General features: G+C 52.2%; 1 protein-coding gene and 1 long non-coding RNA gene across 4 annotated transcripts in view; one reads left to right on the top strand and one right to left on the bottom strand.

Moving 5' to 3' along the window:
- The window catches only part of PALS2 (protein associated with LIN7 2, MAGUK p55 family member), a 63714-nt gene extending 39860 nt beyond the window's left edge, over positions 1-23854 (bottom strand). Inside the window, exons 1-2 of one of the 3 annotated variants that reach the window (XM_051963183.1) lie at positions 16517-16694; positions 10755-10840 (exon numbers count right to left, since the gene is read on the bottom strand). In XM_051963183.1, the coding sequence (XP_051819143.1) occupies positions 10755-10800 (46 nt within the window). In that variant the 5' untranslated portion in view covers positions 10801-10840; positions 16517-16694. Of the gene's footprint in view, positions 1-10754; positions 10841-16516; positions 16695-23660 lie in introns of those variants that run through there. The other 2 variants (XM_051963186.1, XM_051963184.1) reach the window with 2 other exon arrangements.
- Positions 19523-21230, top strand: LOC127539149 (uncharacterized). The gene is made up of 2 exons (XR_007947852.1): positions 19523-19609; positions 19703-21230. It is a non-coding gene; the product is annotated as an uncharacterized LOC127539149 (long non-coding RNA).
- Positions 23855-27747: the final 3893 nt, after the last annotated feature.

Genomic DNA, 27747 nt, shown 5'->3' with positions numbered 1-27747 from the left:
GAAAGAGCTGGCTGTGTCACCTCTGGGAGACCCAAGCTTACCCCCGAAATAAAGGCCATCTTCTTGGCCATCGTGGAACAAGAGTCTCCAAAGAACCCATGGGGAGGAAACCAAGGGTGTGCTAGGCAATATTTAACAACCCAGCTTCTCCCCTGCCCCCAACACACACTCAAGTTTAATTAGAATTGCGTTTTGTCCCTTCCTTGCTGAAGTCCAGGCAAATCAACAAAAGAATAAATCGAGCCCTTCCTTATAACCTTTGCCAGTTTCCAAGGTGCAAGAGCTCACACTGAACATTTAACAATCAGCTCCCCAGTGCATCTTTGACAAGTGGCTTTAGTACAACCTGGATGAAACATTACCAATTAGGAATAAAACAGGAAAAATGGCGAGAATGGCATTGTCAGAGAAATGTCCCTGGGTTGGGGGGAGATATACAAAGGGCAAGGGATTGCAAAGGGACAGAGCTGTCCACTGGGTATCACCTTGTGTTGAAAAAGCAGGTCCCCCAGCCCGAAGAGCTCTCCTGGGGGCCGCCACGAGGAAGCGGACCCACGTCAGGAGGAGCGGGGACGGCCGGAGATGACGACCCGGCGGCGAGGACACAGACACAGCAACCGAGAGCTTTCCTTCTGGCACCACAGCCCACGCTTGGAACCAGAGATAGCGCTCCCAGGGCTGGCCCCAAACACCAAGAATACAAATTGGGGATTCGCATTGTCCAGATTCACTCTGAGCTAGCAGCCACACAGGACCGTCGGGAGAACACCCCAGACCAACAATGGCCAGCCGGGCCGCCCACTCCCACGAGTGGCAGCTTGTCACCCTGGGAGACCGAGGCTGCTCCCAGCACAGCCCTCCCCGATTCCTCCCACGGCCCTCCGGAGCTGCCAGCTGGGGAGTGACAAACAGCTCATCCCCCTTCCCGCACCGACACCCCGCGCTCCCTCCCCTGTGGCCCCCTGTGACCCCAGATCGCCCTTTCTCCCCGATTTCCTACCCAGCCTCCAAAGCCCCCTGCAAGCGCTCCCTCCGCTCGGGAGCCCGGTTACCCTGTGGCAACCACAGCTGCGTTGGCAGCTGGCAGAGAGTTAGGCGGGGGCCCTTCTTCCTCTCCTCCGACCCTACGCTCTGTGAGCGCCCGACCCCATCTCTGCAGGCACAGAGGGCGACTCAGTAACTCATCGGTTGGGCCTGGACCCCGTGCTTCGCTCTACCTCATGGACCCAAAGTTCTTAGCAGGGAGCGAGAGGTCTCCGAGTCGCACGTCTGGTCCCCACGGACCCCGTGGAAGGGGAGAGATTCGCGACAAGCCTGTGATCTCCCAAGAGGCCGAGAGCTTTCTCTGGGGAGCTGTGCCCGGCCATAACTCCCCTTCCTTGTCGCTCCGTCCACAAGCACTGGGGGAGTGCCAGGCGCTGGGCCGGGCCCGGGGGAGACAGAAAAGTAGCCCTGCCCTCAAGGGCTTTTACTCTAACAGAAGAAACTATCGAAAACCATGAGGCAGAGAAGCCATTCTGCAGAGGAGACGGAAGGTGACATGGTGGGAAAGGTCTCCTGGAAGAGGCGGGTCTTGAGCGATGAGTGTTGGGGGAAGATAAGGAGGGGGAAGGGGAGGGGACTGACGGCCGAGGGCCCGGGCAGCTCCCGAGATGGGAGACCGGGCGCCCCGGGAGGGGAATGGCAGAGGCCGAGATAGCCACGATGACAATGAGGATTAATTGGCCGATAATACGAGTTATTAATAATATTACTGATGATGGTGTGTGAGAATTCTGGGAAGGCGGGATGGCGCCAGGTGATGAGGTCTCAATGCCATTGGAAGAACTGGCACCCCGCGGTCAGACCCGTCACCCCCAAGACGAGAGCAGGGTTTTATCTGGGAAGTAAGACACGGGGAGAAATCTAAAGGAAAGACAAGACTTGGGTACAGGGAGTCAGGTAGAGTGATGAACCGAGAGATGCCCATGATGAGCTGAAGGACCAGGGGAAGAAAGCGAGAGAGGCTTGAACAAGTGCTGAAGCTTTCCAGCTTTCTCAAACCTCTTAAAAGGTCAAAAACGTTTAAGATCCACTTACTTTTCCAAGTAACTTCCTTCTCCCTAAATTACATTCCCATCTTTCCCTAATTTATCACATCTTATTCAAATTATAAATCCATTCAGCAGAGACCATGTCTAATTCATTGTTTCTGTATATTATTTTATGGTGCTTAATAAATGGAAATTAGCATTAGTCATAACAGTGATAAAATTTAATTTGCTTTTGTGCGAGTGGGCCGGAGTAACCATTGTTCGGGTCTGAACATCAAAAGACATGTTAATTTGGAAGACAGTTTCTTCCAATAGCAAACTGAAGTTCCTTTTCTTCTGAATGTGAGGGCAGAAAAAAGTGCAAAACTAAATGAGAAAAAAGGACAAATTTGATTCCACTGGCAGCACCCCCCCTCCCCGCCCCAGTTTGCTCCCCAGGGTGGGCTCCTCAATGCGGGAGGACATCTTCTCCCTAGCTTTGGAGACCTGGCCGTCTCTTGGCACTCAGCTGCACCGGACGGGACAGGCCCAAAGATAGGTTCATGTTGGATCTGTGGCCCCACAGGCTCTCTGCCTCCTGCCTCTGTTGGGCAATGCTGGGCCGCCTCCTCATTTGCAAAAGCACAGGACCGCTAGCACTCCAGCTCTATCATTTTGTGACTCTAAAAACAAGATCCCACCTCCGCACCCCCAAACACCAGTTATTCTCCATTTCACAGAGCAGCACTAAGCCGAAACACACTCAAAGTCTCTCTGCGAGTTCAGATCGTTGTGTGCAAGTTCTTAGGCAGCCAAGAACATTCTTTGAGAGAAGCTACTACAGAAAGAAGTCCCTCCTAACTCAGTCATCATCCACGTGGAGCAAAGGAAGAGACAGAGGGTCAGGCTCCACGGCCTGGACGCCCGGCCCAGTCTCTCTGGCTCCCAGATGCTCCAAGGACACTCAAGGTCTTGGGGTCGCAATCCAAACAGGCGAACCCAAGTGAATGAGCAGCCGACAACCGATCCCCATCATCTGTGGAGTCCATGTTTGTGAATTCACCTGCTCACTAAGATTTACTTGGATGCTCAAATTGGTACCCATGGGGCCAGGGTATCTGTGGATACCTGTGGAAGGGGCTGCCGAGGCCGCTTCCCCAGCTAAAGTCCCACAAGGAGACCCTCCAGCCTCTAGTCGGGCCCGCAGGCTGCACATGTCTTTGCGCACTCTAGTCAGTGTCCAGGTTTTTTGTTTGTTGGTTTGTTTTTAGGATTTTTATGCTTTTTGATGATTTTGCTGTTTAAAGAGCCCCCAAGTATCGCAGCCCCCGTTTGCTGTGATATGCTGTATGGGGAAAACATGTTAAGGAAGCTTCAGTCAGCCACGAGTGACATCACTGTTGTCCATGTGTCCAATGTGGGATATACAGAAAAAGGAAGAGGAAATAAACTGCTGGTATGGGAGGGCCATTGGGCTATATTGTAGTAAAAGGGGCCAGAGGCTTGCAAGAACTTGATCCTGTATTTCCCTGGAAGCGATGGCTCGGGATTGGTTCCTGGCGACTTGAAAGAATACAACAAGTAAGGCACATGACAAGAATCGATGGCGAACCTGCCAAACTACAGGATTCAGTGGCACGGGAACTACAAATGGTCAACAAGCTGCGCCACAAGTGAGCCGAAGGCGATGAACAGACTGGACTGCAGTCAGAAAACTGAGGCGATCTTACAACCATCTTTTTCAACCTCCATATTCTCTTGCTGCTGAGTCACAGAATACCACAATCTCCAAAGAATCCAAGGTACTTTATCAGTTCCAAATGTCTTGTTCTCTCTCTTTTTTAAGTTTTTTATTTTCAAAATCTATGAATGGATAATTTTCAGCATTCACCCTTGCAAAACCTTGTGTTCCAAATTTTTCCCTCTCTTCCCCTCCCTCCTCCTCCAGATGGCAAGTGATCCAATATATGTTAAACATGTGCAAGTCTTCTATAGATATTTCCATAATGATCTTGCTGCACAAGAAAAATCAGATCACAAAGGAAAAAAAATGGGAAAGAAAACAAAATGCAAGCAAACAATAACCCAAAAGGGAAAATGCTACGTCAGGGTCCACGCTCATGTCCCCACAACACTCTCTCTGGGTGCAGATGGTTTTCTTCATCACAAGACCATGGAACTGTTGGCAAGAAAGGGGTTCATGGTAGCTGGAAACGTAGCTTAGGCTGTTGATGATGACTGTGTGTGCCTGCTGTGCACATAGTACATGGTGTTTAAGCTATCACAAACAAGAAGGGGGAGAAAAAGCCACGCGGTATGGTTATAGCCACCGCGTCTTAGACCCCTGTAGCCTCTGAGGAGTAAAGTGGGAGCCAAGGAGCTTCCTCTCCAACTAGTGAAAACGTCCCCCACGCGGAAGCCCTCACACCTACTTATTTCCATTCTCTGGGGATTCCATGACCCATTTCCCAGTTCTTGCCCAGAGCTTCCCCAGCTCAGGGCAGGATGCACTGGCGTGGGAAATGACCTGTGACAGGGAGACCACCGCAATAGTCTGGGCAAAGTGTGGCAAAGACCAAGGGAAGGGGACAGATGCAGAGAAGACGTGGAGGGGGAGACAATGACAGTATTTGGCGACTGATTTAATTTGAGGAGGGGGAGACATGGGGAGCGGCAAGAATAACGCCAAAGCCACGAGCCGGGATGACCGGAAGGCTGCTGGTGCCCTTGAAAGAAACAGTAAAACGGAGAGGGTGGGTTGAATTTGGGGAAAAGAGAATGCGTTCTGGCTTGGACACCGAGTGTGGGATGCCACTGGACAGACATGCTGTTCAAAATGCCCAACAAGCAGCTGATGTTTCACAAGTGGATCTGGTTAGATCAATCCAAAACCCAATTACATAGCGATAATTCACATATGGAGCTGAAGCCAGAGTGGAGAGAAAAGCTTTTAAAATAGCTGTGGGGAGGCGCCACAATTAGGAGCCATGAAATGGGATAATAATTCAGCCACGGAGCCCAAGGAATGGTCCCCCAGGCAGGAGAACCAAGAAAGCCCAGAAACACCAAAAGCCCAAAGAGCAAGAGTCATAAAGAGCATCAAATGCTGTGGAAAGACCAAGAAAACAGATCTTGTTTGTGCAAGGCCATTGGTGCTCTGTCTCTCCTGGTAGAATGTGAGTTTCCTGGGATAGAGACTGGTTTCTGCCTTCCTTTGGGCCCCAGTACTTAGCACATAGTAGGTCCTTAATAACACATATAGAAAAGAGGGCGTCTGAGCCAACGGCTACCTCGGACATCTGCACCTTGTATAACTACGCGCATCCCGAGGCTGGCCTGGGATAATAACCTGCAACAACTTTCACTATTTCAATAACTGACATTTGTCCCTATTATCCATCTTCCAGCAAATCCAAAATGTACGGCTCAGTTTCAGCTGTCACGTCAACATGTTCGTTCTTGAATCAAATCCCGCCGTGATTGATGGGATTGAAAGCGTTCCAAGAAACAAGCTCTGCATGAGGACCCACCTTTCCTTCCCCTCTCACAGACAGGCCCGAGAAGTTAGAACCACTCTGTGATAAGGAGAAAACGTCTTCTTTGGGGGCAGCCGGACAGCGGGCGGAGAGGGCGCCGGCCCGTGACAGGGGCAGCCGGACAGCGGGCGGAGAGGGCGCCGGCCCGTGACAGGGGCAGCCGGACAGCGGGCGGAGAGGGCGCAGGCCCGTGACAGGGGCAGCCGGACAGCGGGCGGAGAGGGCGCCGGCCCGTGACAGGGGCAGCCGGACAGCGGGCGGAGAGGGCGCCGGCACGTGACAGGGGCAGCCGGACACTTAGCGCCTCCTGGCTTGCGGCCCTGGGCGAGTCACTTAACCCCGTGGTCTCGGCTCCCCCAATAATACACAGCTACAATTTCTGAGGGTGAACCCACCAAGTCCTGGTGCACATCTTGTGGGCTCTGTCTGTCTCACCACTGATGGTGTGGGCAGACTCCAGTGTGTACGACAGTCTTTCCTCTCCTAAGCCACACCAGCAGAGGCAACATGGAAAAGAGCCGGGGGCTCCAGGGAGCCATGGGACCCGTGTTCGAATCCCGCCTCCGAACCCTCACTATCAGCAGGCTTTGTCATTTGACCTCTTTGGGCTTCTGGAAGAAGAGGGGGAAGAACTGGGCGGCCCCTGAGGTTCCTTCCCACTCTAGAATCTGGATGAATGGAAAGGCCTGCGTGAAGCACTCACTGTGTTCCAGGCGCTTGGGGCACAAATACAAAAGGCTCTCTAGGAGCTCCCGGGCAGGACCCGGGACCCGGCGCTCCAAGGCCGAGACCGCGAGGCAGGGACGAGCCCCCACCCGAGGAGGCCGCAGCTTCCCAAATTATTAGCCAGAACCTAGCGAGGGGATGCCAGCTAACGGTGTGTTACTCTGCGCCGCGCCCCACCCCACCCCACCTTGGGTCCCACTAAGGGACGCATTGTATGAAGAAGACTCTGGGTCCAGAAGAACCTTCACCAAAAAATTACAAAAATAAAAGTCTCACGACAGACCTCATACAAATTACAAGTTTCACAAAGCAAGTTTGAAATCAAAGACTTAGAGCACTTAAGACACATACAGAATGAGATCCTGGAGCGGAATATTGCGAAGATGTGGGAATAAATGGTTCCAGTGGAAAACAAAAGGTTGTTCGTGCCCATTTTTAAATTTTAAAAATGCAACTAGAAATTGCTGCTTCGAGCACTTTGTACCAGGGACCGGACCCTCCGCGGCCACCTCTCCTCTTGCCGGAAGAGCCTGGATGGTCCTTTGTCTCTCGGGGGATCCGACCGGGGCCCGCCGGGGCCGATGCCAGGTGGCGAGCCCTCCTGCGCCCCCCCCATCTCAGGTGAGAATCGCATTCACTGCTGAACACCTCACAAAGCCCAGAGGTTCACAACTTGTGGCGCCCACATTTTTCTTCTTCGTGTTGGAAGATTTGTTACCATGCAAGAGAAACAAAAGCAAAGAAGGAACAGACACGAGGCACAGGCAGAAAAGAATGAAGCAATAGCGGGTAGCCAAGAGGACCGTGGGCGGGACGCTGAACCTGGACATCAGGGAGACTCTTCCCAAATTCAAATCCTGCCTCAGACATTCCTAGCTGGCAAAGGAGCCAGAAAAGGAAATGGCTGCCCCTGCATCATCTCTGCCAAGAAAACCCCAATGGGGTCACCGAGAGTTGGACACAATTTAAACTAACAAAAAGCAGCCACGTTAACTCCAGTTACTTGAAGACCAACTCTCCAGCTGAGAGAAGTCTGAGTAGGGGAGTCCTTTCCAGGGGGAATGCACTAATATTCTAGAGCTTGCACGTGCCAAATATGTAAGAAACAGCAGGACGCATACAGGGAAACACGGAAGGTGCTAGTGAACATCGTGACACAAAGGGACGGAAGCAGAACCCGTGAATGGCCACAGATCACAGGGACGGAAAGGAGGCCATCCGTGGGTCCAAGCCCGACAACGAGCCTGTGTGGCCCTGCTCTCACCCACGCTTAGACAAACTCCTTCCAAAGGAATCCCAGCTCCTTTAGTCTTCTGACTCTAAAAACCCAAGGGGGTGCACAAAACAATAGGACAACCCTCAGGATCTCCTCGAAGACCCCCAAAAAGGTGGACGTAGTATTTCATTTGGTCCTCATGTATTACTGGTGATCAGTATCCACAAAAAGTAGAAAACCCCATGAAAATAGTTGCTGTGCTACCCTCAGTTACAGAGGATGAAAAAAGCAGAGTCCCAAGAACTTGAGAGAGCCTCCAAATAAAATCATTGTAGATACTAAGGCTTGGTCACTTCAGTGCAAAGGGGGAAAAGAGATGATGAGTCTTGTAGATTACCCAGAAGCCTCATGCCTTTATATTCATGTATATTATTAATACTTTTTAATGGCTTTTTATTTTCAAGATACATCCAAAGATAGTTTTCAACACTCACCATTGCAAAACCTTGTGTTCCTAATTGTTCTCCCCACCCCAATCCTAGGCAGCAAGTAGTCCAATATATATTAAATATGTGCCATTCTTCTATATAAATTTCCACATTTATCATGCTAAACAAGAATAATCAGATCAAAAAGGGGGGGGGGGGGGAATGAGAAAGAAAGAAAAAAAAACAAACAAATAACAACAAAAAGGTGAAAATACTACGTTGTGATCCCCATTCAGTCCCCACGATCCTCTCTCTGGATGCAGATGGCTCTCTCCATCACAAATCTATCAGAAGTGGCCTGAACCACCTCAATGTCAAAAAGAGCCACATCTCTCAATTGATCATCACGTAATCTTGTTGCTGTATACAATGGTCTCCTGGTTCTCCGATAAGCCTCTCCAGGCCTCTCTGAAACCACCTTACAAAACAATCATATTCCAGAACATCCATATGCCATAACTTATCAGCCATTTTCCAACTGATGGGCATCCACTCAGTTTCCAGTCTCTGGCCACTACAAACTTTTTTGCACACGTGGGTCCTTTTCCCTTTTTATGATCTCTTACAGGCCAAGTACAGACACTGCTGGATCAAAGGGGATGCATAATTTATCAATACTTTCGAGAAAAGCACTGGCAGACATTGTTCATGGAGAACACCAAGTAACAGCACAGAAAAAAGATGAAATCGATTATTTAAAAGACAGAAAAGACTTGTTACCTATGTGCAATTATCCCTGAATCAGCCATGTACATTCAATGCCATCAATTTGCCAGGGCTAAAATCATAATTAGTGAAAAGCAACAAGAAAAACTAATAATGATGAGAAAAAGATATAGCATGCACATGATAATGTGGAAATATGTATAGGAGAATTGCACATCTTTAACCTATATTGTATTACTTGCTGTCAAAGGGAAGGGGGGAGAAACTTTTGGAACACAAGACTTTGCAAGAGTGAATGTTGAAAACTATCTTTGCATGGATTTTGAAAGATAAAAAGCTATTATTAGAAAAAAAGAATTTATGGCACAAAACAAAAAGATATGGTATGCACTTAAAATAATACAATTCTGAACTATTTAAGCAAGCGAATAACAATATAAAAGGGGAAATAGACGACAGAAATTAGATCAAGAGTGACCAAAATTTTGCATAGCTAGTTAGAAAAATCCAAAAAGTGATATGATCCTACGACTTAGAGTTGGAAGACCTCTGAGGTCATCTAGTAGGGCCCTTCTATTTTATAAAAAGGAAACTAAGAACATGGAGGCAGGGCACCCCAAAGAAGAGACCCAAGGCAATGTTTTCCAGGCAAGTCATCTTGACCACCATCTCCCTTGGGAGCCTGTTGCAGACGGCTCAGGATGCTGGACCGAAGCATTTTGGGAACTTGCAGACCTGTGTCCTTGGTCGCCATCCTGGGAAACCGTCTCTGGGGAAGGTGCAGCCTGGTGCCTGGACCTGCTGCTGCAGAGGCTGCGGTCCTAGCTGCCGAAGAGCCCAAAAGAAGGTTCTGGCCAAAGTCCTTAGCCCAGTCAAACAGCTGAACGTCAGAAACTGACAGGATCTCATGAATGGAAGTGACATTAAGGAAGAAGCCTTACCATCTGCTTTGCTGCAGCGCCCTAAGGACCAGGGGAATTTCCTATTTGAAGCCGAGATCTTCCAGGTGTTAATTCTCTCATTAGCAGGTGAGCTCCAGAGGCTGACTTTTCTGTCTCCCCAGCACATGCTTTGCATCTAGGAAGAGCTTAATAAAAGCTTCAAGAACATATAGGCAGGACTTGAACTCAGCTTCTACAACAAGGAGCCCACGATGTACCTTACAGCAGGTTCCTGACCTGTTTGCCAAGTAGAGAAAGATGGCTGCCAAAGACAGTACCGGAAAAGAATATGAACTCATGAAAAACCCTACAAGGAAGGATAATGGACAATTAGGAGCAGTATTGTTTCATACAGCACAGAGAGGCACAAGGAGGCTAAAGCAGCTGAAAGGCACTTACAGAGGAAAACAGATGACAGAGAAAAAATGGAAAAGATTTGCAGAACTCGTAACAACACTTTTCCCTCACTGCTCTGGGGCCCTGATACCGCGATTCTGAACACACTTATGGGGAGGCAGGAAAGTCAGAACGGGTCCAGTAGCCATACGCAAGGCCCTTGCTGGAGGCTGCCCAATGGCGAGAACACTCAAGGACCAAGAGACAGAGTGAAGAGATCTGAAGGAGGGGAAGATACCAAAGTCGGGCAATCAACGTTTGCCTTTGTTAACACCAAAAAAAGCTACCACGAGGACGCCAGTAAATGGACTCGGATCTGTATTCCTCGCCTCCCATGTACCCAAAATCTCTGTGAACATCAGCTAGGTGCCGAGGGAGCACCCTCAATGGGGAGATTAGTGGGAAGCAGGCAGGCTTCCGCAAGCCACGTTCACAAATGGACCCTTATCTTGACTGTTTCATAACTGAGAGAAAGACACTGAGAACACGAGGTCCCCTAAGCTCAGAATCATTGAACACTACAAAGCATTGGATTCAGTAAAGCTAAATCCCACTTTACAGGCTCTCTCTTCCAACAAGCTGTTTCTCATCTACAGATAAAAACCACTGAGGAGTTCCAGAAAAAAGGACAACAGAAATAACCTGGTTCCACACCTCTCTGAACTTGGACATCAAGTGAGGGACAGGAAGGGCTCAGATGTGGGTTCGCCACAGCTGTGTGTCAGTGGGAGAGTCATTCAGTGCCGAGTCCAGGCCCGGGAGGGAGGGATTACCTGTCGATGGTGAAGTCCTCCAGACGTTCTTGTTTTCTGATGACATTGTGCTGATTACATCAAGTCCGGGAATATTGCAGAGCTCCCTGAAAGAAATCTATAATCACTTAAGGAGGAACTGGGCCTGCCCATCCACACGGGAAAGCTCAAGTGGACGAAGAACGCCTACTGCCTGATGTTCAGCCTATCGCTCTTGTCTATCAGTGTGGATGTCTGACAGATGGAAGAGAGGGACGGGCCCGGGATTAAACAAGAGCAGGAAAGCAGGCTGGATCGCCTTCAGGAAGACGCGAAGCTCCTTCCGTGATCCCGGGCTTCCCCGCAGAGCCACGGCCACAATCTTTCTAAAACCAACATTCGACTGCTGGCGCCACATGGCTACAAAACTCGGACTACAGCAGATGCCAAAGAACTAACAAGTGATCCCCCAGAGACCGCGGGGGAGCAGACCCGCCGCGTCACCAACGGGCAGGCGCTGGGTGAAAGCGGGAGGGCTGGCCCGACGTCAGGCCCGAGGTTCCGCTGCTGCCCTCTGGACGTCAGGAGAAAGCAAAAAAAGGCCTCCTGGAGTGGGCAGGCGGGCCGGGGCAAAGTTAGAAACCCAAAGGAAATGAGAATCATCTTGCTATGACTGTGTTTAAAAAAAAAAAAATGTGTGTGTAAATTCTACATATAGGATTCCATTTCTGATCCAAACCTCTCTCTTCCTCTCCGCCCTCCCCCCTCATTAATCATGAAGTTCATAAGAAAAAAAGAAAACTAGGGTATCTGTCTCCTCCGCTCCTCCGACACTTTCCCCGCCCTCACCAGGCTTTCAGAGAAGTGCCCAGGGCCGAGCAGCCCCTGCCACCAAATTTCTCAGGCCTCTAAACTCGCCAAGGAAGGTCGGGGAACATGCTTCTAACTCAGGCTTGTCTTTTGTTGGTGAATCTCCCCCCCCCAACAACAGCCTCTTCTGAGAGACCCCATCTCCTTCCTTATGGGGGAGTGGGAGATCAGCATATGGGGAACCATTGTCATCCTGGTCTTTCCTCAGCAGCTGGCTCTGCCTTCTCCACTGCCTGCCATCACCATCTCGCTCCCTCAGCCCCCGAGAGCTACCGTAGCCCTGGGTCCCTGCCCTCCTCTCGGCAGCTCCCGTTCGCTCCGAGCCTCAGAAGCCCTGCTCTCATTCCCTTCCACGCACTGGAGAGACGGGCCACGGGAGCTCGCCTAGAGGTCCCGTAATTCAGTCTCATGTCATTAAATGCAAGAAGTTAAATACAGAGGATTACAAAGAAAATCATATTCAAATGATCGTGAAATACTATTATTAAAATATTGTTAAATAACAGTGCTATCTTCATATAGCACTATAAGGCTTACAAAGCATTTTATAAATCTCTTCACATCTGACCCTTAAAACAACCCTGGCGGGGGCAATGAAATAAGTGCTTTTATTATCTCCCCTTTAGAGCTGTGGGAATTAAGGCAGACAGAAGTTAAAAAGTCACTTGCTCATTTAAATGGCTACGGTGACATTTGAACTCAGAGCTTCCTGACACGGGCCAAGTAGTCTATTCATCATAGTGCTAACTTAGAACAAGATCACAGACCCCAAGCTAAGAAATTCTGGGACGGCACCATCTGGGGTCCATCCTGCTACCTAGCCCATCCTCAGCTCCCCCGACAGCCCCGATTTTGGCGTCCTCGTGGGATTATTTCACTCCCAGCCTTCAGAATTCAGAAGAAACTATTTCCTGTCCCTCCTGTGAGGTTTTGTGTTCCCAGAGGCCTTAGCAATCTGCTCTCCCCAAATCAGCAGGTACATAGGTGGACTGTTGTTCTCGCGGTTTCCTGCCCTCCTCCTCCTCCATAAAAATCTAAGCCCAAATGGAGCACTTATAGCTAACGCTTTTAAATGTTTTCAAACAAGTTATTCACTGGTGGCCAAGGGTCACTGCAACCACTATTTTCTTTATGTGGATTTTCCAAATCAACATGTTTTCTGTTAAATCAGTTCCTATTCCTAGCACAGGGAAGCCAGGGGAAATGGTATCACAAGATGGCTTTGTGGCAATGTTAAAATTGAAGTAAACACTAAAAATAAGGAGAGCACACAAAAGTACCCAAAGAGAGCTTTGGCCCAGAGGACATTTAGCCTCTCTGACAGCAGAGCACAAGGAACACTGGACTGGGAAGTGGCTCCAGCCTGGGCTTTGTCTCTGCCTGGTCATGTGACCTTCCACAATTCAGTGGCCCCAGAGCCTGAGAGCCTACTGAGGCACTCAGAGTCCCTTCCCTTCCAGTGCAAAACCGGAACGGACTCCGGGATTATCTCCCAAGGTCCCCAGCCGGCTCCAAACATTTGTAATTAACATTCAGCAATATAATCAGCAATGCCATTTAAAATATGAATATAAATCCCATTGTTTCTTTCATCATTAGCTCATCTGGCAGGAATTCTTCCTTATTTGACTTAAGCTCACAAAATCAAAGGCAAAATGTTAACGCTGTCATCTACCTGCCACAGACATCTCCTCCATCCTGCAACAGGGAGAAACCTTTCCGTTAAGACCAAAGAGAAAATTCGATTACAATAAATAACAAATTCTAGGGAAGAAACATGTCTGCAGGTTGAAGGACCACAGCTGGTCTGCAGCTTCTCCTAAGGAGACCTTCACCTACTGCCCTTCTGCATCAGCCACCTGCCCGAGATCCTGGTCATAAAATAACAATGATATGAAAAACCGAGCTCGTATTAGACCAGTACCGACTCTGGGCAAGGTGCACTCTGGGCCAGCCGTCGCCCGACGACGTGGCAACGGGGCTGGGACCTCCCGGAAGTTCTCACATTAGCCGGGAGATAAGCACACACAGACATGCCGGAATCCCAGCAGCAGCAGCAAGCCATCTTGACCAAAGTCCTCAGTTCTCAGGAGGCACATTCCCTCTCCCACTGTAAAGCTCAGAGGCCTTCGTCCCAGGCCTTAGCCACCGTAACAAACACCGGTCCGGTCCCTCTCCTCGCAGCACGTTACCTGTTCTATCAGTGCTCAAGAATCTCATTGCTATCCACACAAACGTTTCCAGGTGAGCGTTCCAGGGAGGGCCGCTGGAGACTCCTCCCAGCCAGGTGCCCTCCAACTGTGCCGTGAGAGCCCCGAAGCTCAAGCCCGTAGGGGATGGCCTTTTCCAACGCAGATACGGAGGGGCCTGGGGACCTCTCTACCCTCCTCGAACCCTCTAAAGGGCCAAGACCACATCGGAGGCTCTCTCCGTCATCACTGTCCAGCATCTCCGATTCCAAATGCAACTCCTCGGATGCTGAGCATCCTGCATACTAACTGCAGCTAAAAACCCTTGAATGCTTTTTTTTTTTTTTTGGTCTGATAACAATTTGTAACTAAAATTAAATTATTTAAGATTATATTAAAGAAAAAAAAAGATGCTATGCTGAGGTGCCTTCACCAATGATTAGATACATGAAAATGTCACCCAAATAAAATTCCTTTGGCTTTTATTTCCTAATTATCATTACACATGTGATTATAGACTTAGTATATTATTATTTAAAAGGCCGTACTAGCAGTCTAGTCAGGCACTCTTCAGTACCAACCAAATGGTTTCAATTCCAGGCTTCTAAAGAGGGAGGAAGAAACAGAGAGGAGCCTGGGAGAAAGAATGGAAGGGAAGTGGAAAGGACGCAGGAAGCTCCCTCCAGGTACAATGGCTTCTAACACTGAGTCGGTTAACAGGCATTCAGGCATCCGTTACTATTTGCCAGGCACTGTGGGGGGCGAGGGGGACCCCACAGCAAAGTACCCACAGAGTAGGACCACCACGCCCTTGGAGCTCCCTGAGGCTGCCCACCCAGGGAGGAGGCTGCTGGCAGTAGGGAAGAAGGGAGGATCTAGGAGGAAAGAGAAAGGGTGCGCTATCTATGGGACACAAGTGTAATGGGCTGAGGCTTGAGTTGATGCACTGAGGTCCCAAGCACATGAGGCTAAATAGTAATTGGATCATACTCTATTAATATATAATCTTGGAGAAAGAATGGCCCCCGCCCACTCTCTGTGCAGGTCCTGATGTGTTGTATAGGAAATGACGATTTTGGTGGGTGGAGGCAGGGGAGTGGAAAGGGAAGGGGAGGAGAGACTGTTTGCTTTTGCCATTGCGACGACCTTTCTGTTTGTTATTGTTTCTCTTCTTCTTTTTGCTTTTTTTGCTGAGGTAGTTGGGGTTAATTGACTTGCCCATGGTCATACAACCAGGAATTGTTAAGTGTCTGAGGCTGGATTTGAACTCAGGTTCTCTGACTTAAAGGCTGGTGCTCTATCCACTGAGCCATCTCCTTCCCTCCCCCTCTTTTTTTTTTTAAGGGAAAAATCTTCAGTCTTTATTCAAGTGAAGAGGTGAATAAAGATTGCGATAGCAAATATAGGCAATTACAAACAGAAAGGTGGTCGCAATGCCAAAAGCAAACAGTCTCTCCTCCCCTTCCTTTTCCACTCCCCTGCCTCCACCCACCAAAATCGTCATTTCCTATACAACACATCAGGACCTGCACAGAGAGTGGGCGGGGCCATTCTTTCTCCAAGATTATCTATTAATAGAGTATGGTCCAATGACTATTTAGCCTCACGTGCTTGGGACCTCAGTGCATCGACTCAAGCCTCAGCCCATTACACACATGAGTCTGAAAGTTCCCCCATCCCAGGCAATTGCAGCCAAGAGACCCCGACAGCCCAGGTGGTGCAGTGGGAGCTGGCCCGGGTGCAAGGGCTGCCTCAGACCCGCCCGGCCGCACCCTCTCAGGGCCTCCAGGCAGTTCTCTAGCCCTGGGCACAAGCCCTCCCTCGGACACACGCTGGTCATGTGATACTGGCCTGCCAACTGAAAAGAGATTCTTGCTGGGGGAAGCCACAGGCCAGGATCACAACTAAGACTGGAGTGGGGGAAAGGGCCGACCAACCGACAGAGCTCCGGCACCGCCAGGGACCTGTTCATTTAGGGGTCAAGCAAAGTTGCCTATTGAGGTGTTACATGAGCCATAGTCCCTACCTTGGGGAGGGGGGGGGAAACTTGCTATAATTACCTGGTTCTTTGTTTGTTCTCTGTAAAAAGTCAAAGAGTAATTTAGGAGGCCATAGAACTAAGTGAGAATTACTGCAAGACTATACTGAGTTTCTTCAGGTGTTTGCTTTAGCTCTGCTATCAATAGAAACAAAAACTCTTTAAAAGGAAAACTTGGGCAGGGGCAAAAGGCTAATTACACAAATTAAGCTGGCTGAGATCCAGCTTAAACACGCGTTTCATGGCACCTACTGTGTGCAAGGCAGAGGGGTCCTATCAGAACACACCCAAATTCAGACCAAGCCCGAGAGAACAAGGTGCGGATGGCTGGAGAGCCGGCCAGGTCACCCGCACTCCCCGCTGACCAGGCCGCCGAGCGGCAGAAGAGAACAGGACTGAAGCGCCTCCGGGACAATCTTCCGTCACCCTGTGTAACTAACTTGGGTAACTGTAACCTTGTGTCACTTTGAATTCTTCGGAGGACTGGAGAAGTAGCCCCCCAACACCCTGGGGAAAATCACATGGGACTTTCTGGCTGTTTTGTGATTCTACAATTGAGGGGGTCGTTACCTTCCGGGATTTGTGGATTCCCACCATGCCAGGTTCCCCTCATTTGCCCTGTAATCTATAACATGGCCGGTACGAGAGCGGGGTTTGTTCTTTGGAAACCTCTGTGGCCACAAGGGGCTCCCCACACTGCCACTTACTTTTCTCCTTCCCAAACTCAGAAGAATGCCCGGTCATGGCAGCAGCCTCCTTTAGATCAGGAACGACGCGGAGCCAGCGCCGGATGGCGCGAGGTCCGGGCTCCGGGACCGTTGGGCACCTTACGGGGAGTGGGATGGCAGAAGGGCCGGCTACCTGTGGAGGCCCGAGGGCCCTGCCCCCCGTGCTCGGTGACCCCACCCTCGGGGCAGCTGCTCCCTCTGTGAGGTCACAGCTGGGCTGACCCGATGCCAGGATCCTGGGAGATCCCGACCCATGGTCAGCCCCCCTGGGAGAACTCAGAGCTCCGGCTTCTCCAGAACAAGGGGGCAAGGAAGGAAGGAGCACAGAGGCACCGACTGAGCAGCAGCTTCTGCACCTCCCCAGGCCGCCTCTGCTTCCCAACAAATACCGGCAGGAGTGAGGGAGAAAGCGTCTTGCACCTCCACGATTATTCAGCTTAATTTCACTACATCCCGCACCCAAATCCGATTCAGGGAACCCTCAAAACCAGCCAATCAGTCCCACTTCTGGAAGGGAAACCACGGGCGGCGGAGGCAGCCAAAGGCCCCGGTGCAGGAAGGTGCCCGCCCCCTCAGGCAGGGAGAAGGGGCCGGGCAGCGGGAGGCCCTTCGTCAAGTCCAAGTAAATGAGAGAACGCAGCTGCGGCAGAGCCCAGACTTCAGCCAGAGCCACTCTGAGAAGGGCCGGGAAGCTGGGGCTGAGAAGGGAGGCGGGGAGGCAGCTCGGAACGGCCCAAGAGCTCCAGGAAGAGCGGGGGCCGAGGAAGCCACGGAGAACCGGGGGAGAAGCCTGAGCCAGGGTCCCACGGGGGCCGAGGGGAGGCTTCAGGCTGGGCAACTTTTCCAAGTCTAAGAGTGGGGGAGAGGGAGGCTGAGAAGCCAGAACGACGGGAGACCAGGGGAAGGGGCTGAGCTGAAAAGGGGAGGGAGGGTGGCTGAGCACCCGGCTGCAAGGAGGGCAGGGGAGCCGGGCCTGTAGCCCTGGGCAGGAAAAGGTCTGGAACAGCTGTGCAGAGTGAGTCAGGGAGGAAAACAAGTATAAGAAACCGACTGTCTTTAACTAGGAAATGAAATGAAACATTTTCGGTCCAGCTGAAAACGGAAAGCTCAGTAGCTGGGTCTCCCCCAGGGAGCCAGCGCCGCGAGCTCGGCCAGCAGTAACGCGAGCAGTAACAACATTAACGGCCGATAGTCACGTGCCCAGTCTCTGCCTACCTGCTCGTGTGCCAGTCTCCCAAGCACCCGGGAGGGGAGGCCCGGGGTCAGGCCCAATCCCACCCTGCGCAGGCTCAGCCGGGGCTCATCCCGGGCACACAACTGGTGACCAGAGGGGAGCTCGCGGACTCGAGGCCCCGAACTCCATGCGGTCACTGGGCCAGACGAGAGAGGCGCCCCGCGGTGGCGGGCTTCAGGGAGACCGCAATAAAGCCCCGTGCGAGACCCTTTACAGCTGGGAAGGATCCCAGGTCACTCGGCACACCTGCCCCACTGCAGAAACCGAGGCGGGCGCTGAGGGCCTCAGCCCAGTTACAAAGGCAAGCAGCCGAGCTGAGACTGGGACCGCGTCTCCTAAGTCAGCTCTCAGTTCTCTGCTCCTACACTTTTCTCACTTCCACTCTGGAGGAACCAGCCCCGACCCCTTGGGCTAAACCCAGCGGCCTCTCCCCAAGGTGCCAAGGGGCAGCAGGCCCAGTCCTAGCTCCCGTCTCCTGGAGGTCTCCAACTCCCCTCCTGTGAGATCCTCCCTCCCACCTCTGCCAACCCTCCCCAGCCACGCAAAGCCTGCCCCTCGGCCCTCCCTCCGGTCCCCAAATGCACCAAATTAAGTGGAGAACGTGGATTCCAAGTGGTAACAAATACAGCAGAACCACTCCCAGGTGTGAGGGGGAAGCACCCAGTCTGGCCAGGGGCGGCCGTGGGCCCGGGGTCTGCAGAGGAGCGGGCCAAGTGAGGGAGACAGCACTGCAGAGACAGGGCGGGGGGCGAAGGCAGCCGCCCCAGGGAGGGGAGGCCCCTTCGAGGCGGGACAGTCACTAATTAGTTGTAAAGACGTCCATGTGGCCAACACGTGGCCTCACTAAGGCCTGGGAGGACAAGGCAAGAAGCACTGGTGATTTCACCTACTTGGGGACTTCCCGGCCTGGGGACTCCCTCCGCAGAAGCAGATAAGGCGTCTCCCATGTGACTCGGGCAGGTCCCAGGTGGCGCCAGAAATGACATGTAGGAGAGAGAGACATGATCCAGACTCCCCAGTGCCCAGCAGCCCCCAGGGCAGGACCAGAAAGGCCCCCCCGGGCATCTGTCTGTTTTTTCCACGTGGACGTGCCCAGAAGCTGTAAGGGATCCTAGGGCTTTTGAGACAAACAAGAGGAAAGCTCAGAGAATGCCCTCCCTGCCCCCACCTCACAGGGACTTAATTCAGAGTGGGACGTGATAGGGAGGGAGAGCGTGAGCAGCCAGAGGCGTTCTGTCCCAGGCCTAGAGCTGGCAGGAGGGGCCGGGAGGCCTCTGGTCCAACTCTGTTATACAAAAAGGGGAAACTGAGACACAGATGGGCTGAGTGGCCAGTGCTGACTGAGGTGAGGCTTGAACCCACGTCTTCCAGACCCACAGCTAATGCTTCTCCCCTCCCATCCCCCACCTCAAACAGCTGAAGGAGCAGCTTCGGCCCAGACCCACAGACTCAGGGCTTCCTTAAAACCAAAGATGCTGAGAAGGCCAGGCTGGGCCCAAAGCAAGTGGCCACTGGAAAGAGCCACGGCTGCTGGATGTGGGGGAGGCTGCAGAGGCTCCTCAGGAGTCAGAGGCCCAACCGATTGCCTCTGCCGGTGAGCTGGAGAGGGAGGGGCCTGTGCAAGCTCTCCTGGTGACAGCCATGGGAAGAGGAGGTCCTCCCGGTGACAGCCACGGGAGGAGGAGGTCCTCCCGGTGACAGCCACGGAGGAGGAGGTCCTCCGGTGACAGCCACGGGAGGAGGAGGTCCTCCCGGTGACAGCCACGGGAGGAGGAGGTCCTCCCGGTGAGAGCCACGGGAGGAGGAGGTCCTCCCTGTGACAGCCACGGGAGGAGGAGGTCCTCCCTGTGACAGCCACGGGAGGAGGAGGTCCTCCCTGTGACAGCCACGGGAGGAGGAGGTCCTCCCTGTGAGAGCCATGGGAGGAGGAGGTCCTCCCTGTGAGAGCCATGGGAGGAGGAGGTCCTCCTGGACCAGCCCTTGGAGCCCTTATTCCATGATACCTTTCAGAAAGCTCATTCCCCAAGAGGAACTCTGGGGGGAATCAATGAAGCATCTAGAAAGCTGTTACTGTGATCCAGGCACCAGGCTCCATGTTGGCGGTCGGTCCCCAGGCAAACACCAACTGCCCCTTTAAGAAGGAACAACAGGAAGGCAGCACAGGGGTACAAGCTGGGCCCGAGCCAACTTGAGTGGGGAGGGCAAGGAAAGACCTGAGAGAGAGAGGCTGCAGCTGAGTCTCAAAGGGAGGCTCTCCAGGCACTGAGCTCAGCCTGGGGGCTCCCAAGGAGGCAGGTGGGGAAGAAGCAGAGCCATGATGGGAGCTGACAGGAGAACCCGCCATGACCAATCCTGCCCAAATGAAAACCCCCTTGGCAACAGCGCAGGATGAGCTGGAGTGGGAGGAGCCATACTAGGGGGCCGCGGCCACACTGTGGAGGGTCGGGGACACCAGGCTGAGCACAGGTGGGAGCTCCGGGGGTGAGGAGAAGCTGAGGCAGGATGGCAAGGGCCAATGGCAAGATCTGGCAGCTGATGTAACAGTAACAGCACTGGACAGATATGATCTCACTTGACCTTCTCAAAAACCCCACTGAAGAGATGAGGACGCCGGGTCCCATGGTCTCTCCATGGCCCCTCGCTGAGAGGTGGGGGAGAAGGCGGGGTTTGAGCACAGCCTCTGCCGGATATACTAAGCAAATACTTGTGGAAAGACAGAAGCCACATTCAGTCTAAGGCCATGATAACCTGTCTCCTGACCTTTCTGATCTTCTGCCATTGGCCTCCCCTCCCCAAGGTACACTCTTGCCATCCTCCTCAAAGGTCCTGAGACAAGAGATGGGGCCCATCTCCCAGCTCTGTGCCCCATGCCTGGTCTGCTCTGCCTTCTAGCTTGCTTTAAAACGGTTCAAATCTCCCCCGACCCTCCCAGGGTTCCCTCCCTCTCAGAGAGCCAGAACATGTCTCTCCATTGGAATAGAAGCTCCTAGAGGGCAGGGACTGTTTTTATTTTCTATTCCCAGAGCCTGGCCCAGTGCCTGACACGGCCAGAAATGCCTGCCCGCGCCTGAAATCCTTTACTCCCCCCTTGGGAAGGGAATAGCACCGGGCCTGGTGCTCCGCCTCAGCCAGACTAAGACTGAAGCCTCTTTTGACAGAGCAACGAGTCAAGAAATACTTGTAGAAAGAACCAAAGTGGGAAAGGTAACGAATGTCACAGAAGGAGAGACTGGCAAGCCGGGACTGCAGACGCTCCTACAGGCTGGGCCCCATTTCTCAAGCTTGCTAACTGTGTGTGAGGCAGAACAAGATCTACATCAGCCAAGAAAATGCTCTTCTCCCAGCAAACATGAAGCTAGAGATAATATCCTGATCATCAAAATTCGATCAGATGATTCTTCCCCGATTCTTGCAGATTCGAGCTGTATTTTATTCCCTGTAAACATTCTCTAAACAATATCTTTTGCTTACTGAGCTCTTCCTCAGGATAATTAGGAAGAACGATATTAAAGCCAATGTACTGAACAGAAACATGAAACGCTCGCCCAGCTGACGCAAAATCCTTTTAGTCTCCGTGGTGGGCATGACTGACAGCTTGCTGCTCCGAGAACTTGCCTTGGGTTCCAATCTCGGCTCTATTATGATAAGAGAAGAACTTCCTCATCCTGTGGGTGTTAAAAAAACTGGCATGAATTAGAAGAGATGCTTCGAAATCTCCTTCTCTAGAATCCTTTAAAAATAGGCTCCCCATCTGCTTGGGAGACTTTAGAGACAAGAGCTTCTCTGGAAAGAGGGAAGGTCTCCCTAGAGCCCTTTCAAGACTTCTTCCCTGTGCTTGGCTTTTTTTACCCCCTAATCCCTAAATCAACAGTCAGGCTCTTGGAGAAAGCTCTAAAGTTATCACAGAAACTACCAATGCCTAGTCTCTATATTTAAACCATCTATAGGAAACCTGGAGATAGGCAGGCCGTTTCTCTAAAGGGGCCTTTAGAGAGAGCCAGTCTATTTGCATGTTTGAAAGGAAGGGGGTGGGGGGTGGGGGGGAAAGATGTCACCAGACACCTTGATCAAAATGTGCTGCTGTCTACTTCCTCAACCAACATATTGCTAGCAATTTGGCAAGCCGCCCGGGCGTGATTAACAGCTAGTACATGTGAACCGGGGTTGTGGTCAATCTAAATTGTAATATCTCCCCCCAGTGGTTGTATCCGGGACACTGGAATACGAGCCGCCTAGGTTCAACTCGAGGCGAGTCAGGCTGCCCCAAATTACAGACCAGCAGGGCTCGGGGGCCATACGAAAAGCCCGAGTTCCACACGAACAGCATGTAGCTGGGCTTCCTTCTCTAGCGGAGGGATACTCCGATGGGGAAGATGCGGAGGAGGAGGAGGGAAGAAATCTACAATTCAGGGAAATTAACCTTTTTCCAAGGCGGGTGACGTTTGCTACTGTCTGCGGGCTGAGCTGGGAGGAGTCCTGTCAACGCTCCGTTCAATTTCACTGGAAAGCCACAAAGATCAGACACAAAGTTGCAGCTATCGGAGAGACTCTCACCTGCCGCAGGAAAACTGCTGACAAGAGCCGGCTTGGCTTCCTCATGTTCCCATTACGAAATCGCAAGTTTCAGAATTACCTAGAAATCCATAGTCTGCACTCTCAGTAAGGCGGAGGGAACAGATGGGCTTTCGCTTTGCCCACATCAATTCTCTTAGTTACTTATTAGATAGCTTTTGCCTCTTTGGAATCCCAGGATATTTACTATTGTTTCAGAAGCCGGCCGAGCCCGGCTTTCGAAAGCGAAGACCGGTAGTGAAATGAAGATCCTGTTCCTCCAGAGGCAGCAGACCCCAATCGCATTTTTAAAAATACTTTTTTCCCCCCAAAGTCACGACTCATAGAAGTTCACGACTCTTAATTCTTTAGGGATATCAGTAGGAATGGAATCAGAAGTTAGGAAAGGCTGCTGGACAGCCCTCCGGGTCAGGATTTAATGGGAGGAAGACTCCGGGGGAAATCTGTCTCCGACATTGTGACTTCTGTAAATAAAGACCATAAAAACCCAATCCGATGGGGGAAGGGGATATTTGGAGAATCCTGCGGTTTTGCTGTGCTCAGGTTTAAATCGCTGGATTTTTCCAGGGATAATTAACTCGAATATAAATTCATCTCCAAATTCTGCCCCCCCAGGGGAGAAATGGAATGGAGGGGGTCCGCCTGAGAAGGCATCCGAGGATAGGGCGCAGTGGGTCCGGGCACCGGCTGCTGCCCATGCTAGTCCTGAGCGAGGCCACTTATTTGTCACCACCGTGGGCATTAAGGCAGCCCTGGCCGCATGGGGACAAACCCGGGGATCGGGAAGCCAGGCGGCTTATGTAAGACATGACCTCAGAGCGATCACAGCCCCCAAAGTTCGGGCTGATTCCGGGCGGGGGTCCCACCTCCCGGGCCCCTCCGGGCACGGAGCGGGCACAGCGGGGGTCCGGCCCTCACTGCAGTAGTGTGGGCGCAGCCAAAGGAGCACCCCAGCTCCCCAGGCAGGGGCGCACGCACGCACGCATGCACGCGGCCGGGCTCCCCACTAACTCCGGCGGGGCGCCCCCACTCTGAGGCCGGACCTTCCGCAGGCGCCCCGGGCCGTCCTCCCCGCGGGGGGAGGCGCCCGCCCTGCCCATTCCACTCGGGGGAGTTGGGGGCGCGGGGCCGGCTGTGCCAACGGGGCTGGAACCGTACCCCCTCCTCCCTAGGGGAGCGGCTCGGCCCGGGCTGGGGGAGGGGCAGGGGCCCCCCACGCGCTCCGCCCCGGCCCGGAGGAGGGGGCGCGGGGGCGGGGGCCTGGCCCGAGAGCGGGCGGGCAGCCCCACAGACACGCGCGCACACGCATTCACTCACCGGCTCGCGCCCCGCTGTCTAGTCCCCGTCGCCGCCGCCGCTCCAGCCCCCGCGCCTCTGGCCGCCGCCGGTGCCCCCTCAGCTGCTGCCACTGCCGCCGCCGCCGCCGCCGCCGCTGCGGCCGATGCCCCCCATGGACCAAGCCCGGCGCCGGACTGGAAGCGGCCAGAAGCGCCGCGGCTGCGCTCCCCTCCGCTCTGCTCGCGTGTCCCCGCGCGGCGCGGCGCCCGCCTGCCCGCCGGCCCTCCCTCCCTCCGGCCCTCGCGCGCTCGCTCGCTCACGCGCCGCCCCCCGGCCCCGCCCCCGCCGCCGCCGCCGCCGCCTCGCGCAGCCGCCCCGCCCCCGGGAGTTCGCGCGAGCCCGCGGCCCCTTGCGCGTGCGCCGGCCGGGACTGGCGGGCGGGGGCGCGCGGGGGCTCCGCTCGGCGGCTGCCCTCGGCTGCTCTCTGCTGCCCCCTACCAGTCTCCCGCTGCTTCCACGCCCCCGCGAACCCCGCCCCCTCCCCCGCCCGCGCTCCGCGTGGCCCCGTCTGGCTCCGGGAGCGCGGGCGGCCACGTGGGGCCCGGGGGTGGCCAGCCTTCTCCTCCCCCCCTCTCCCGCGCCTGCAGTCACCCGGGCTGAAGCTGGGGCAACTCTCAGGGGAGGAAAAGCCCTCCCTCTCAGAGTGTGCTCGGGGTTCCGGGACTGACCTTGAACCGAGCACATAGTAGGAACATAGGGGATGACCCAGCCGGCGGGGTCGGGTGGACACCTCCTCCGCCCCCCGGGGACTCGGGGTTCCTGGAACCCTGAGAGGCTAAGAAATAACGACGAACAGTTCTAATGTTTGTAGAACACCTACTATGTGCCGGACCCCGCGTGCTAAACGCTCTAACAGGACGTCATTTAATCCTCACTACGGAGCTGGAAGATTCAGTGTTCTTACTTACTCCCACTTTCCAGACGAGGAGACTGAGGCTGACCGGGGCCAGTGACCCGGTCACTCCGCCCCTCGGTGTCTGACTCCGGGAACGAGAATAAAACCAGTAGAATGTTAGCTCCTGGAGAGCTGGGGCTGGGCTGCTTTTTACAGAGTGCTCCAATGAAAGCTTAAAACTTCTCTAAGGCTTTCGGAATATCCTGCATTGTATGCAGCCCTTGGCTTTTGTCCTTGGGTCGGGGTTGAGGGGGAGCGTCCCAGGACTGTGGGAACTCTCCGGGTGGAACACTTCCTTCGCTGACGCAAGTTACCGTCACCTGTGACTCGGTTAGAAGTCTAGGTTATAGATCGTAGCCCGAAGGCCTCCCCCTTGGAAAAGGGTTCAAACGCGGGCCGGGGGTGGGGACGCCCGCTGGAGTTAGTGGGGAGCTTCAGGGAAGCGTTTCTATTCCCAGTCTGTACATCGAGCGCGAGGACCCTTCACAAACGACTGTCGAGTTGATAGACTGACCGGGTGACCTTGGCCAGTTAATTGGGCTCTGGAAGCCTCGGTCTCTTATCTAGAAAGCAGTCAATGCAGTGGAAATGGCAGATGTTGCCCGTTGAGTGGTTGTGAGAGTGAATGAAATCACTTAGGCTTACAAACTTTGAAGTGCCAAGTTAAGGCGAGGTGTTAGTCTCTCTTTGTACGGGCGGTTCTGAAGAGGAGGCGGAGGCGGTTTCCGGGCCGGGGTTCCAGCACCTGGTCTTTCTGACTCGGAACTCGGCCTTCTAGTCACTTCCTACTTGGCCGCCTCTCAGATATTTACTCAGCCCTTACTCTGTGAGGGTCAAGGGAAAGAAAAAAAAAAAAAAAAAACAATAATCATCCTTGCCTTCTTTCTGCTACTGGGAGAACTGACTGTTCACAGATAAATAGAAACAAGATTGCACATAAAGAAAGAACGAGTATTTCTAAAGCATCTACTTTGTGTAGGGAACTGTGCTAAGTGCTTTACAAATATAGCTCATCTGATCCTCTCACCCTGGGAGCCGGATGCAGTTATCACCCCTCTTCCAGGTAGGAAACTAAGACAGAAAGAGATTAGGTGACTTGACCAGGATCATGCAGCTTGAATGAGGGAAGATTTGAATTCTGATCTTCCTGACTTCAGGCCCAGCTGCTTCATTCGAACCAGTGCCTGCTGAAGGAATGAATGGAGATAATATGAGAGGGAGGGGGGGAAGAGCATCACCCCACATCCCACAGCACTGGTACTTAAGAGACATTTTCTCATTGGATCATTTGTTCTGATCTCTATGACTTTGGAAGAATCACTGTCCTTCTCAAGCCATCAGTTTACTCCTCTGTAAAACGAATGGGTTGGACTCAATGGTTCCCAAGGTTTTTTCCAGCTCTGAGTCAAGATTCTTGGGAAGGGAGAGACCCAGTAAGATGGGTGTGCCATTATATTGCCAGGAAGATTGGGGAGGGAAAGACTTGTCCGTGGTCCTGGAGCTTGCTTCTCATGATAGGATCGCAGAAGTTGGGAGGCTGTCTAGTCCAATGCCATCTTTGTACCAAGAAACTTAGGTCCAGAGAAACCAAGGCAACATAGCTAGGGTCAATATTCTCCCAGCCATCTCTCACCAAACTCTCCTTGGATGGCTACAGTGAGCTGGTCTCCCTTCGAGAAGAAAAGGCAAAAGGCTTGAGTAATGCATCTACACTCTCCAGGTTATCAGGAAGTTATCAGGAAGTATAGAGTATTCCTTTCCAAAGAAGAAGGAAGAAGAAAAAGAACGAGGAGGAGGAGGAAAAGGAAAGGAGGAAGAGGTGGAGAAAGAGGAGGAAGAGGAGGGATTCATTATAGAAGAAGGAGGAGAAAAGAGTAATAATTGCAATAAGATGCTAAATTTGTCAAGTAATCAGAGGATCATCTTTGATCTGAGGGGAGCTCTTTGTTCATTCAAGAATGATAATATTGATACGATGTCCTCAGATCAGGTCATTCAGTCAAAGTCAGAGAAAGAAAAAGCTAGTGGTGATTGTCTTTCCCCACAATAATAAAAGCTCCTTTTCTCTTTAATGATATTCCCATAGATTAGCCCAATACCTGGCACGTAGAATTGCTTATTAAATGGATTTTCATTCATTCATTGACTATAGATCTTGCAAGAAGTCCATGAGACAAAATCTAAAGAATGAATCGACAATAAAATCCACAACCACATATGTCTCAGCAAAAATGCACAAAATATACATAAAAAGCATATTTAGAGGTATTGGGGCTATAAAAGGCAAAAATAGTCATTGTCCTTAAGTTTACTTTCTATCAGAGGAGACAACAGGCACACACATAAGAATATACAAGATTAGAATAAGATAATTTGGTGGAAGGGACTGAAAGGGGAGGGTCAGACCAGGGAAGGCCTCATGTGGGTGGTAGTGTTTGAGTTGAATGTTTAAGGGTACTAAGGATTCACAAGAAGAATGAGAATTCAGCCTGGAAGAACAGGTTGACACTAGACTGTGAAGGACCTGAAAAGTCCACTAGAGGCATTTGTACTTTACCCTCCTTGAAGCAACAGGAAGCCACCGGCAGCTACATGGAGTGAGATTGGATTCCCCACCTCAATGACCATAACCGACCAGGCCCAAATGAAATTACTCAATTGGTCGTTTCACCTCATTCCTCCCTATTTCTATTTCTTGAAACTCTAGAAACTTTGGGGACTTTCTTCTTGGGGAGATCCAGGAGCCCCTGTCTTGCTTAAGTTGAGTTACCTTGCTCCCAATAGGAGGAATTTTTCACCATTGTCTGGTTCGTATTCTCCTATGTGGACCTTATCTAGTTTCTGTTTTGCTAGATTTGAATAAATGAGTTTCTTTTCTTTCTCTGTGTGTGTTCATTATAAACTGGTATTAGTTAGGGGAAGGGTCATGCTTTGAATAAAGAGCTTGGGATCCTCAAGCTCCCAAAATGACAAAGTGATAAAAACTTAGATGGAACCCGATCATATCCCCTATGTAAACAATCTGTACAGAAGCAGAATCAGAGCCTGGTGGCCCTCTTTCTGTATCATCTTTGCTTCCAGCCCCTCTTCTTCTCTACCCTCCAGTTATTTATTAAGTTCTGCTTATCAACCCCCAATCCTGATAGCGACCCTTAATATCAATTCTATCAT

Source organism: Antechinus flavipes, chromosome 5 (assembly GCF_016432865.1).
Source record: "Antechinus flavipes isolate AdamAnt ecotype Samford, QLD, Australia chromosome 5, AdamAnt_v2, whole genome shotgun sequence".
Lineage (NCBI taxonomy): Eukaryota > Metazoa > Chordata > Mammalia > Dasyuromorphia > Dasyuridae > Antechinus > Antechinus flavipes.
The sequence above is the reverse complement of the archived record's forward strand: the minus strand, read 5'-3'. Positions and strand labels throughout refer to the sequence as shown.